This window comes from Tursiops truncatus, chromosome 15 (assembly GCF_011762595.2).
Source record: "Tursiops truncatus isolate mTurTru1 chromosome 15, mTurTru1.mat.Y, whole genome shotgun sequence".
Classification (NCBI taxonomy): domain Eukaryota; kingdom Metazoa; phylum Chordata; class Mammalia; order Artiodactyla; family Delphinidae; genus Tursiops; species Tursiops truncatus.
Window position 1 is genome coordinate 38,064,604 of NC_047048.1, and position 12,965 is coordinate 38,077,568.

Genomic DNA, 12,965 nt, shown 5'->3' on the forward strand with positions numbered 1-12,965 from the left:
TAATCCTCTCCAGTGTCCCTACTGTCCATTCCAGTGTCACACCAATCCTTGAGGAGTGCTCTCTCCTGACCATATTTGGAGGAAGAGACATAGATTATCACTCCTTGGTCCGTTGGCCTAACTTTCACCTGCCTTATTATCATTTCCACCCAGAACTTTCCTTTCTCTATTTTTCAGCGGTGGATCATTCACCCTGTCTAACCTGGTCATCCACTGCTAACCTCACTTGCTGTCTATGTAACATGATGCTGACTTCAGCAACTTGGGAGGTGCTACTTATCACTGGTCCTAGCCTGACAGTTGGGAAAGTGACGTCCTGTTTGTATGTTTATCTGAAGTTATGTTGGGGCCTTTGACTAATTACGGCAAATTAAGTGCTTAGCATATGTGACTGCTTATTAATTAGTATTTTATTGATTCCCACCAACTCTTTACAGAGTGTCTTTTCCTTTACCTTTTTGGGTAAGTAGTAACCAGTTTTCCCGCTACTTTAGACGGTGGGCAATAACTAAACGTGTTCACAGCTCTCAGTAACATTTGTTCTATTGTTTTGTTTTGAGGTGGAAGGGGGAACTCTACCCTCAGAACATGAGGGAATAATATTTACGTGGCTCACAAAGACCAGTGAGTACATCATCTGCATCTCCCACGACTCACCAGGAGAGGGCCTCTGACATTAGCTCAGTCCAGCGTTTTCTGACCCTCAGAGACCACTGTTAGTTATGGCCAGGTGTTTTAATTTTCCTCAGAAATTTCTTGGAAACATTGTTGAGGGATGGGGGTTCTTTTACAAATTTTGGAAATAAATAAATCAGATGAGAAGACATGCTTTTGAGTGGTCATTTGGTTTAACAGAGCCCCTTAATTGAATGTGATTGTGGACATTTTAGCTGTAGTGTAGCTTCAGATCTTCCCACTGAACCTACAGGCTTTAAGAACCAACCCAGGACTGTTATTTCCTATCGAACACGTGAGTTCTGAGGTCGTAGGCATGTCACTGACTGTAGCTCTCTGCCTCTCCTGAGCTAGGCGATGGATCACTTGGAGTCCTTTATTGCTGAGTGTGATCGGAGAACTGAGCTTGCCAAGAAGCGGCTGGCAGAGACGCAAGAGGAGATCAGTGCAGAAGTTTCCGCAAAGGTATGCTGGGGAGGCCTTCGCCTCACATTGTTGTCGTAAGAACTGGTCTGCCACTGGGCTAGCAGTCACGGTCACTGCTGAGGATGCATCTTTGGGATGGATGGTACCCACTGCCTTGGCTGTTCCCAGTGAGGAGGGAAGGCCGTCGCTGAGCTCTTAGCCCCTCCCCACACTGTGCGTGTGGGTTTTTTTGTTTGTTTTGTTTTGTTTTTTGTGTGTGTGCGCGCGTGTGCGTATGTTTTAAAGTTTCTTTTTTTAATTTTTTTTTAACATCCCTACATAAAACAGGAAATGAGAAAAGTTAGCAGGGAAATGGTTAAACTGTGGTGCATCCATATCATGGAAGAAGAAAGTAGATCTGTGTGGAATTGGCCCGTGTGTCATCTGGATGACCCTTGTCTCCTCTTCAGTGGAACTCTCTTCAGTGTCTTTTTTCCTTTCAGTTTTATAAAAGCATTTCTTAGGAAATAGACAGTTGCAAACTGGATCAACGGTGCCGTTTTATTTCTGAAAGCAAATCCCAATAATTAGGCATTTTGCTTACAGTATAAGTGTATGCATTTAGACCCATGCATTTTTTTACCCTTACCCAGAAGATTGAACTGTAATAGAAGGCATAAAAAGAGATGGTCTAGAAGCTGACCCACATGATGGTCCTTGCAGCCTGTTGGCAGTAACAGCGGTGCCACTGCTTTTATTGGAACGTGGTGCACAGGTCTAGTTATGATCAGTCTCAGTGGTGGCGTTAAGGATGTCGTAATTGTTAGAATTCACATGTCATCAGTGAGGGTTTCCAGCTGTTCTAATATTTTCAGTGGAACAGACCAGAAATGCAACAAGAGAAACACTCGTTTTCTTTGCATTAAAAAATCTGTTGTTTTTAGATGTCTCCTTACCTGATTGTTTCTCTTTCCTAGGCAGAAAAAGTACATGAGTTGAACGAAGAAATAGGGAAGCTTCTTGCTAAAGCTGAACAGCTAGGAGCTGAAGGAAATGTGGATGAATCCCAGAAGATTCTTATGGAAGTGGAGAAAGTCCGTGCAAAGAAAAAAGAAGCTGAGGTTGGTGACAAAAATGTCTTAGAGAGGGAGGAAGTAGTAACTCCAGAGTTGACCTTTTGGGTTAAGATTAAGCCATGCCTTCTTTTTTTGTATACATATTGGGAAGGAGTTGGAAATAACGTGGTGTATTGTCAGGATTATACGGTTTAGAGTCAGCACACACTGGGGTTTGTGTCTTCACTCTGCCCCTGTGACCCCGTGTGGCCTCAGACTAGGCACTTGCCATCTCTGCGCATTATTCCCACGTGTAGAGTGCGTCCTGGGTATAACAGTCAGCGGAGGAGTGTTAGTGAGCACCTGCCGTCTGTCCATCTGGCTCCCAGGGAGGGGGCAGCATGGTGGGTGTTCACCTGGTGTAATTGGGCCAGACTTGCATTGCAGATGCTATGTACAGTGAGGCCTGGTGCTTAGTGACACTGTGTCCTCAGTAGAGAGACCCGTGCAGGTTGCGGGTGGTACCCAGGTGGTGTCCGCTAGGCTGCCAGGCCAGGACACACTGCTGTGTGGTGGAGAAGCTGAGTCAGGGACTCAATGTCTGTATCCGTGACAAGCGTTTTCCTCCTAGATGATTTCCTCTGTTGCATACTCCCTGGTTCTCAAATCTCACTGCTGGAATCGGAGATGGCTTGGGTAGGCTTCGAGAACGGTGGGAATGGTAGTCAGAGGAAGAAGGGGCGGGTGTGTTCCTTTAGTAAGTGCTTGTCAAACTCCAGCTATGGGCCAGGCACTTCTCTAGTTGTGAGCAAGCCGGAAGACTCCCTCTCCTGTTGGAGATGATACTGCTGTGGAGAGGGGGGCCAGGCAGAAAGGAATGTGAGCAACGGATAAGATTAATTCTGATGAAGATGGGTGCACTTGGGGGGTGCAGGGCGTGTCCAGGTAGGACAGAGGGACCCTGGAAGGCCCTTAGCTGAGACCAGATGAGAAGGTTCTCAGAATGGTGGGTAGAGGTGAGATGGTGGAGTGGGCGGTGCCCCAGTGCAGGGCTGGTTTTGGTTGTTGCTGCACCCCCGGCTTGTCATGGTGCCTGATACATAGTAGCAGCTCAGCGATGACACAACGATTCTCAGCTGAATACACGAGTACTGCCGACTGCCTGTGGGTGTTCGAGCGAGGCCCACTCAGGCAATGACGTGTGCATGAAGAGTCGCAAGTCCTGCGTAGAAATCCTACACGGCTGTATACTAAACCCCTGTGTACTTAAATGGGAAATTTATGTTTACATGTAAAAAAAAAAGTCAGGCTCCCTCGGTTGCTGACAGCTCCAGCAGAAAGGCCAGAGGGTCAGGAAGGAAGCTCTGCGGCCTCTTAGCGAGTCCTGAGGCCAAGCCTTCCTGCTTTGAAGAGCAGAGCAGACACCAGAAACCCGTGAGATGGCTCCGAGATTTATGCATAGGCTGAATGATTGTAGATGTGGGGTTCACCACTTGGATGTCTGCAGACAGCCAAGAGGGCAGCAGGATAGGGGACCCATGGCAACTTGTGCCCAGGACTCCAAGCATCCTTGCTAGAAGGCAGGTGGAAGGGCGCTCACAGCAGAACTGGTAAAATGAGCAACCGTCGGTAACCTGGAAAACCACCCATGGACAAACAGCCATGTGCCCCTGAAATGGAGTCCTGCAGCAGTGAACGAACTGAACACATCTGCCTGCAACATCCTGGAGAGAACTCTCCAGCAACACAGGTGGGAGAAAGACCTGTAGTGCTGACGCAGGACTTCTAAATGCCCCAGGTGCACACATGGTTTATGGGTCCACATGTGCAATGAAGTACAGAGACAGCACTGAAGATTATGCTGAACGCACACGAATGCCTCTGGGGAGGGAGAGAACAGACACTAGAGAGGGAAACATCAGGAACTGAATTTCCATCATAATGTTCTATATCTTTCATTAAAAGAAAAACAAAAACCTTAAGCAGAAGTGCTGAATATGGTGGGTACACTATTTGTGATATTATTCTGCCCCTCTCTGTAGTTGTAAAACTTTGAATGCCTTCCTCTAATCTCTTTCAAAATCAGTTGTAATTATTCTGAGTGAAAAAAGTCAATCCCAAAGGGCTATGTGGATCTGTTATATAACATTCTTAAAATGACCAAACCATAAGAATGGAGAGCAGATTGGTGGTCACCAGGAGTCAGAGAAGTGGGTGTGGCTGTGAAGGGGCAGCAGGCAGGACCTGTGTGGTGATGGATGTTCTGAACCTTGACTGTATCACTGTGTTCTTTCTGTGATGTTGTGCTATAGTTTTTAAAGATAGAACCATTGGGGGAAACTGGGTAAAGAGTACGCAGCACCTCTCTGTATCATTTCTTAGGATGACGAGACAGCCTTGCCTCCTGCTAAGGGGAGGAAGAGCACCCTACCCCATCCTGTTCTGTCCTGTAGTTCTGAGGAAGGCCTATGGGGGGCACTCAGGTGATGAGGATGGGGACAGTGGCCGGAGTAAGGACAGTGGGGGTCCTGGGCACTAGAGTGCCTTTCTGTACCTTTGCCGGTTTAGTGAGTGATGTGATGTCTTATTTTGATTTGCATTTCCTAGGGAACATTTTGAATGTGTGAATTAATGGAAGATTACTACATTCAGTCTTCCCTTTAAGGGCAAATGATTATTGAAATGCATTTCTTAAACCTAGATTTTGAAGGAATGTTTTAACTTGAGCACAAGCGGCAGTAACCATGTTCTGGTTCATTTTCTTTTGTGTTTCGTGTATTTTGCTTTGAAGCCGAGTGACTTTTTTTTTTTTTTTAATTAATTTTTGGCTGCATTGGGTCTTTGTTGCTGCACGCAGGCTTTCTCTAGTTGCAGTGAGTGGGGGCTGCTCTTCATTGCAGTGCGTGGGCCTCTCATTGCAGTGGCTTCTCTTGTTGTGGAGCACGGGCTCTAGGCGTGCGGGCTTCAGTAGTTGTGGCGCACAGGCTTAGTTGATCTGCGGCATGTGGGATCTTCCCAGACCAGGGCTCGAACCCATGTCCCCTGCATTGGCAGGCGGATTCTTAACCACTGCGCCACCAGGGAAGTCCCTAGTGACTTCTTAGGATTAGACTCAGACTGCACTGGCTGCAGGAGGGAGTGTGCTTTGTTCCATTTGGCACACTTCCTCCTTTGAAGAGAGTGTCTAATGTATTTGTCCTTCCAAATTTTAGCTTTTGGAGCTGTGTTGGGATACAGTTTCCTGAACATTGGGACAATCTCCGTAGATACTCCTGTGTTTTTTGCTCGTCTCTTTGGTTTAGGTTTTTTGTTTGTTTTTTAAGACCTCTGTTGAAGATTCTCTCCTCTTGTTTCTTTGGTCTTTGCAGAGCTCTCCACCATAGCAGGGGACTCACCTTCCCTGCTAGCCTTTTAGCACACACAGCATCCTGTGTGTCAGTGTTCTGAATACCCCTTGTTGCTTTGAAATCATGACTGGTAGCTCATTTCTTAAACAATTAAAATTGGGCTGGTTACAAGAATCTGAAGCTTTGTAAACGATTCAGTTTTTATGTATTTGAAAGTCATCTCGGACTTCCCTGGTGGTGCAGTTGTTAAGAATCCACCTGCCAGTGCAGAGGACACGGGTTTGAGCTCTGGTCTGGGAAGATCCCACATGCTGTGGAGCAACTAAGCCCATGCGCCACAACTACTGAGCCAGCATGCCACAACTACTGAAGCCCGCATACCTAGAGCCCGTGCTCCGCAACAAGAGAAGCCACCGCAACGAAGAGTAGCCCTCGCTCGCCACAACTAGAGAAAGCCCGCGCAGCAACGAAGACCCAACACAGCCAAAAAATAAATAAAACGTTTAAAAAAAAAAAGTCATCTCTAGGGAATTCCCTGGTGGTCTAGTACTTAGTACTTGGCACTTTCACTGCCAGGACCCCCGCGTTCAATCCCACATGCCACGTAGCCAAAAAAAAAGTCATCTCTGTAGTCCCTTCACATACTTCCATTTTAGGGGCTGAGTAGACAGTGACATTTGACTCTCACTCTCTTCCCATTCTACAGGAAGAATACAGGAATTCCATGCCTGCATCCAGTTTTCAGCAGCAGAAGCTGCGTGTTTGTGAAGTCTGTTCAGCCTACCTTGGTCTCCATGACAATGATCGTCGTCTTGCAGACCACTTCGGGGGCAAGTTACACTTGGGGTTCATTCAGATCCGTGAGAAGCTCGATCAGTTAAGGGTATGTTAATGTGTTGCGTTTCTGAAGAAACCCGAGAAGTTTTCTGATTGTCTTCACATCTCTTTGCTTTTAGAAAACCTTGTGTTCTTTTTTGTTTTTGTTTTGGTTTTTTTTGGAGGGGGGGTTGGTGGAGGTACTGAAAATCTTCTGTTCTGATTCTAAGATCATGCCTTGGTTTTATACTTGAGTTTTACAGTGAACTACTCAGATTTCATCCATATGTTCCCACAAGAGATCTAAGATCTCAGAATCCAGCAGAGCCTGGGATATTTATTTAGTCTGCTACCCCTTGTTTACAGAGGAAAATGGCAGAATTCAGTCCCACGGTACAGAGAGTTCTCGTACCCCTCTGAAAACACTTTTGTTGGTGATGGGAAAGAGCCAGTAGTCTGCAGTTTTTTTTCTTGGACAGAGGCGGACACATGGAGGGTGGTCTGGCTAGAAGGTTGAGAAGGTGATGGGGCATTTTCTGATAGCCCTGGCCCACTGTTGGATGCCTGTGTCCCTTCCTCGGGGCTCCTCATTGTTCTGGGTTAAGCTCTACAACATTCGACATCTTGGGTACAGAATGCCAAGGAGGAAGATTAAATAAGTTTGTGATATTTTGAATTGTCTTCTTCAAATGGATGGTGCTTTCCCTAATTGTGTACTGGGACCCTATGATGGGATGCTGGGAAATGTGCAGGCCTTTTATCCAGACACCTGAAATCTATTGGAAGGACAGACACATGGCACCTGACTGTAGGACACCACAGTAGTCAAGGCCTTGGGCCTTGTGTGCCCCCAGGAAGGAGCAGCGGGTGGCAGAGCCCTGCATCCAAGGACGGTCCCCCATAAGTGATGTGCGACTCGGCCCTGGGAGAGGGAGCTGGGTGTCAGTCTCAGCACTGTTCTTGAAACATTTGCTCCTGTGCTCCCAGTAGAATTTTGAAAAATGATATTCTTTGTCACACATTTTTAAGTTGGAATTTTTTTCTTATAAATTTATGGGTATAAAACACGTAAAAATATTTTATATGTAGTCAGTAGAATGTAAATAACAATTTGGTGTCAACTACCATCCCCATTAAAAATCTGCTCCTTAGGGAATTTCCTTTAAATTGTCTTCCCATTCCATAACACCCCAGAATTTTGTCCTAATGTTTCTTATATCTGAAAGCCTTTTGTTTTTTTCTTAAGATGTACCTTTGCTTCAGAATACATTGAAACCTTTAGAATTTAAGTATTCACTTGATCTAGAAGTGATGTATTGTCATTGCAGTTATGAGCAGTATATAGTTGATAGAACAACCCAACTAAGTTACAGATTTTGATAAATAGCTGTTAAACTATCAACAGAAAATGTATTTGGAAGCGCACCTCTTAACGATAAGGAAGGTGGGAGTTGTGTGCCCTAATCAGAGATGGCTTCACTCCCAGTGGTACTGGAGGTGTGCACCTGCCCTGGGCTGTGCACCCCCTGGGCCATGCTCCAAGGTGGATGCAGGGTGAGAAGAGTGAGGACTTTCCTCAGGTGGGGGAACCTAGTGTTTTAGGGAGTGGGGAGGGTTTGGGAAGGAGGTGATGCCAGCCCACAGGCCGGTTCTCGGCCTCTCCTTGTCCTGGCCACGCCTTCTCTTCCTGGGGCCTGGCTCCCATCCGAACTGAGATTTAAGGTCACCCTTTATGCCCTCTCGGGCCTTTGTCTCCTGGCTCTAAGTTCCTCCCCCTCAGGGCCTTCCCTTCAGCAGCGCAAGGAGGGGCATTGAAAGGCTCCGAGTTGATTTTGGGGTGCTCTGAGCTAGCCAGTGGATAGTGCTCTGGCAGGGGGGTTGCTAGGCCACCTCCTGCCTGTCTGCCTTCCTTGTCCACTGTGCTCACCATGACCCAGCCTGATGGGACGTGTGGAGCTTGCTGTTCCCAGGAAGCCCCGCCAGCACCCCGGGGCAGGCTGCAACTTGGCAGGGCAGATTGGCTCCTGCAGCAAGATGGATTCGGTCAGATACATGTTTTCTCTTTTACATGAAGTTTGTGGAGTCTCCTTGGGGTAAAAAAATTAAATTTATGGATTGATTTGAGCAATATGATAAAATTTCTGTGACTTAGATGTACAGCACTTAGGTATGTAGTTTGTCACTGAACTTGTAAAATGATAAAGGGTTTTTTTTTCCCATGTATTTTCCATTGTTTAAGAGGTTTTATGAAGAATGTGTTCCTGTTTCCTGAGTTTCTCTTAGGTTCTTAAATTGTCAGTATTGAGGTCACATAAAGGTGCTTTGTTCAATAATGTTCACTCTAGTGTGTGACTTGTTCCTCCCCCATCTTCCAATTTTTTGTTGATTTAGAAAACTGTGGCTGAAAAGCAGGAGAAGAGAAATCAGGATCGGCTGAGGAGGAGAGAGGAGAGGGAGCGGGAAGAACGACTGAGCAGGAGGTGAGCACATGCGACCTGAGGACACCCCACTTCTTCCTGGCAGCACTGCATATTTACTGCCCTTGACAGTTGAGGTCTGCCAGTTACCTGGGTGGCTCTTAAAAGAAAAATAAGCAAACACATAGCACGTTCGGTCATGCGAGGTTCTGGCTGGTCCAGGAGGACCTGTGTGCACAGCTGTGTGGTGTGGACAGGACACCCAAGCCGCTCGAGCAGCTGTGGCCACCTGATGCTTACCTAGAAAGATGTGGACTCCCTGGCAGGGGTGGAGGGGGACCTGTCACAGCACCTCCTGTGGAGCAGCCCTTGACCAGCAGGACAGGCAGGAAATGGGACACCAGAGAGGAACATGCTCTCACGCCGCCATGGGCAGGACCCACCAGGGACGGGCTCCGGTGTGGGCCCAGGCTCGTGGGTGGTAGGGTGGAAGCAGAGAGAACGTGAGCTAGCTGGGGTCCAGGCCAAGGAGGTGGCATTTCGAACCCTGTGAGGGCCAGGAGGGAATGATGTGTTCTGGGGGTGGAGCTGATAGGATTTGCTAGTGGACAGAGCGAGTTGTGCAAAGGGGGAGTGGAGCTGGCTCAGGGTTTCTGACCAGGAGTGGCCGCTTATGGCGGTGGGGAGACTGGGAATGGTGTGTTGGGATGAGGAGGAGGTGGGGAGGAGAATTTGGCCGTGGCTGTATTTGAGCCTAAGAGACATCCTTTCAGCCTAAGAGACATGCAGGTGGAGACAGTGGGTCTGGTCAGAGTTCAAGGAAGAGGCTGGAGCGCCGAGTAACCACGCTCTCATATTGGGCACAGAAACTGGGCTTTCCTGGAGGAATTCCTTAGTGAATAACTCAGGACAAATAATCCTTTATTGTATCTTTTGTGTTTCTTTTCATTATTTTAACTATCTAACAGATTCTGATTATAAATAGACTCAAAACAGTGTAAAAATATATTAAGTAAAAAGACACAGAGGTGACGACAGTCGCTGGACATGTTGTGTGCATGGGTATATGTGGGACCCTCCACATGTGAGACCTTCCCATAGCAGCTGTGCTCTTGAAGGCTACACAAAGTCCCTACTATGATGCTGTAATTAACTATATCCTTTTATTCTCCCACCTTCACCCCTTTTGTCCACCCCCATTTCCCTACCTCTGGCAACCACCAGTCTGTTCTCTGTATCTATGGGTTTGGGTTTTTTTCGATTTCACATATAACTGAGATCATACAGTATTTATCTTTTTCTGTCTAACTTATTTCACTTACCATAATGCTGTCAAGGTCCATCCATATTGTTACACATGGCATGATTCCATCTTTTTTGTGGCTGAATAACATCCCACTGTATACGTACAACCACATCATCTTTATCCGTTCATCTATCAGTGGACACTTAGGTTGTTACCATGTTTAGGCTACTGTAAATAATGCTGCAGTGAACATGGGGGTGCAGCTATCTTTTCAAGATTGTGATTTCATTTCCTTTAGGTAAAAATACCCGGAATTGGAATTTCTGGATATTGTAGTTCCATTTTAATTTTTTGAGGAACCTCCTTTCTGTTTTCCATAGTGACTGCACCAATTTACATTCCCACCAACAGTGCACAAAGATTCCCGTTTCTCTACATCCTCACAAACAAGTGTATTTCTTGTCTTTTTGATGACAGCCATTCTGACAGGTGTGAGGTGATATCTCATTATGGTTCTGATTTGCTTTTCCCTGCTGAATAGTGACGTTGAGCAATTTTTTATGTGCCTGTTGGCCATCTGTATGTCTTCTTTGACAAAATGTCTATTCAGGTCCTCTGCCCATGTTTTTACCTTTTTTTTTTTCCCCTTCTGTTTAGAGTTCTTTTTGTGTTTTGGATATTAGCCTATTATCAGATACATGATTTGCAGATATTTTCTCCTGTTCAGTAGGTTGCCTTTTCATTTTGTTGATGGTTTCCTTCACTGCGCAGAAGCTTGTTAGTCTGATGTAGTCCCACTTGTTGACTTTTGCTTTTGTTGCCTTTGCTTTTTATGTTTTTTAAAGCCTTTGCTTTTTTTTTTTTTTTTTTTTTTTTTTTTTGCGGTACGCGGGCCTCTCACTGTTGTGGCCTCTCCTGTTGCGGAGCACAGGCTCCGGACGCGCAGGCTCAGTGGCCACGGCTCACAGCCCAGCCGCTCCACGGCATGTGGGATCTTCCCGGACCGGGGCACGAACCCGCGTCCCCTGCATGGGCAGGCGGACTCTCAACCACTGTGCCACCAGGGAAGCCCAAAGCCTTTGCTTTTTAAAAAAATTTTTTGATTAAGTTTTTATGAAACTATTTTTGAACAAGTAATCTAGTGACCATCTTTGTATGAGTTTGAGGGTTTATAACATTCCTTAGAATTCCTGGGATAAAGGAATATAATATATAAATATTGGTAGGTGTTACAAAAATTGCTTTTCAAGAGGCTTTGTCAGATCACCCTCCAGCCACATGATGTGAGAGCATCTTTTGTCACTTCCTCCTTGAGCACACGTTGGTGGTGATCTTGTAAATTTCTGCTTGGAATGAAATGAGACCTCATTGTAAAGTGCATTTCTTAGTTGTTGGTTGTATGTTTCCCAGGGAGCTCATGTGACACTCACTGGCAGTGAACCTGTGTTTGCAACTTGGGTGTCCTGCCCAGTCCTGCACCTGCCATGTGACTATCTGTGTAGCTGAGGTGGTGTCCACTGTGAAGAGTTTGCAGAGCCACTGGTTCAACTCAGTGCAGCATGGACCCCTGGGTGCTGGTCTCTGCGTTCTGCCTCCAAGCAGCTGGGGCTGGAGGCGGGCCTCCTTCACCACGTGAACTTGAGGCACCGCCCCTCAGCTGTAAGGGATGGAGCTGTTTTGGGGAAATTGTTCATCTTTTTTTCCATTTTAGGTCTGGATCAAGAACCAGAGATCGCAGGAGGTAGGTTTTCCATTTATGTGTTCTCAGTGAGATGTTCTTTTCTGTATGCACTTAATACTTAACCTTTATAGCTTCACAGTTATTATCTGGTGGTCAGGTCTGGCTCATGAAGGGCACAGGACGTGGGTGAGACTCCAGTCCCGTTTGTAGCTGGCGTTGGCTGGGGCTTAGTGCAGCGTGGGAGTGGGGACCCACTGTCAATGAGAGGGACAGTCAGGGCGCTGCTGGGGCCTGCTGGGCAGACGGGAGTTTCCTGGCCAATGTACAGGAAGCGTCAGCGGGAAGGGTCTGGCCGTAGTTACCAGAGAGTAGTTGGTGGGATTATTGTGAACCCAAGTTGTAAGTTTGTGGGAGGAGGGGAGATAACAGTAAAGCATCAGCAGAACATCTGCTGCAGGTCGCGCTCCCGGGACCGGCGTCGGAGGCGGTCAAGATCTACCTCCAGAGAGCGGCGGAAGTCGTCCCGGTCCCGGTCCCGAGACAGACACCGGCGCCACCGAAGCCGTTCCCGGAGCCACAGCCGGGGCCACCGCCGGGCATCCAGGGACCGGAGTTCGAAATACAAGTAACTACTCTGACTCCTTCAGTAGCTGCATCCAGGAGTGAACCCTTCTTTGTGTGCCAGGGTCTGGGGGTCTGTCATCTGTGGGACAGAGTGTTAGGGCCTTGAGGAGTCCTGAATGGGGCCCAGGGCACTGAGAGCCCTAAGCCGAGGGCAGCAGATGGCTTCAGGGCTGGGACGGTTGAGAGACTGAGGAGGTGGTCGCACGTGGGCATGGCCATGCTCGGGCTGCACACTCACTGTCACTTTGGTACACAGAGCCCCTGACTAGGCCCTGCTTACCTCTGTTGTGGTTTTTTAAAGGAAAAACAGCAACAACAAAAAACACCACTAATGATCATATTCAGAGACGACCACTGTTAGCTTTGGTATGATGAATTTTAAATATCTTTTTTTCCATTGTGTTTTTACATAATGGATCGTATTCCATGTGTGGACTCTTGTCGTATTTTCCTTTGCAGTGTTCACATTATAGTGAAAACTTTTCCTGTTACTAGAAACCTTTGCAGATGTCACTTTCTAGTGGCTGCCCAGCCCTCCCTGGGCAGTGGGTTGGGCACAAGACGGCAGGCCTGGCACCGTCTGGTCTGCTAGGGCCCTTCCAGCCGTGGTGGGTCCTACCCTTACCTGGCCTGATGCTGAGGGTCCAAGGTGTCAGTGCCTGAGGAGCAGCCAGGAGGGAGGGCCAGCCCTTGCTGAGC

At 47.3% G+C, this 12,965-nt stretch overlaps 1 protein-coding gene across 7 annotated transcripts in view; it reads left to right on the plus strand.

Moving 5' to 3' along the window:
- LUC7L (LUC7 like) overlaps positions 1-12,965 on the plus strand; it is a 50,552-nt gene that overhangs the window by 17,106 nt on the left and 20,481 nt on the right. For 6 of the 7 annotated variants that reach the window (XR_012326177.1, XR_012326178.1, XR_012326176.1 and 3 more), the window contains 6 exons: positions 1,030-1,140; positions 2,058-2,201; positions 6,189-6,365; positions 8,690-8,778; positions 11,673-11,702; positions 12,100-12,267. Coding sequence is in view for 4 of the 7 variants with exons in the window: in XM_019927500.3 (XP_019783059.1) it covers positions 1,030-1,140; positions 2,058-2,201; positions 6,189-6,365; positions 8,690-8,778; positions 11,673-11,702; positions 12,100-12,267 (719 nt within the window). In the remaining 3 variants the exon portion in view is untranslated. Of the gene's footprint in view, positions 1-1,029; positions 1,141-2,057; positions 2,202-6,188; positions 6,366-8,689; positions 8,779-11,672; positions 11,703-12,099; positions 12,633-12,965 lie in introns of those variants that run through there. The other variant, XM_019927501.3, reaches the window with a different exon arrangement.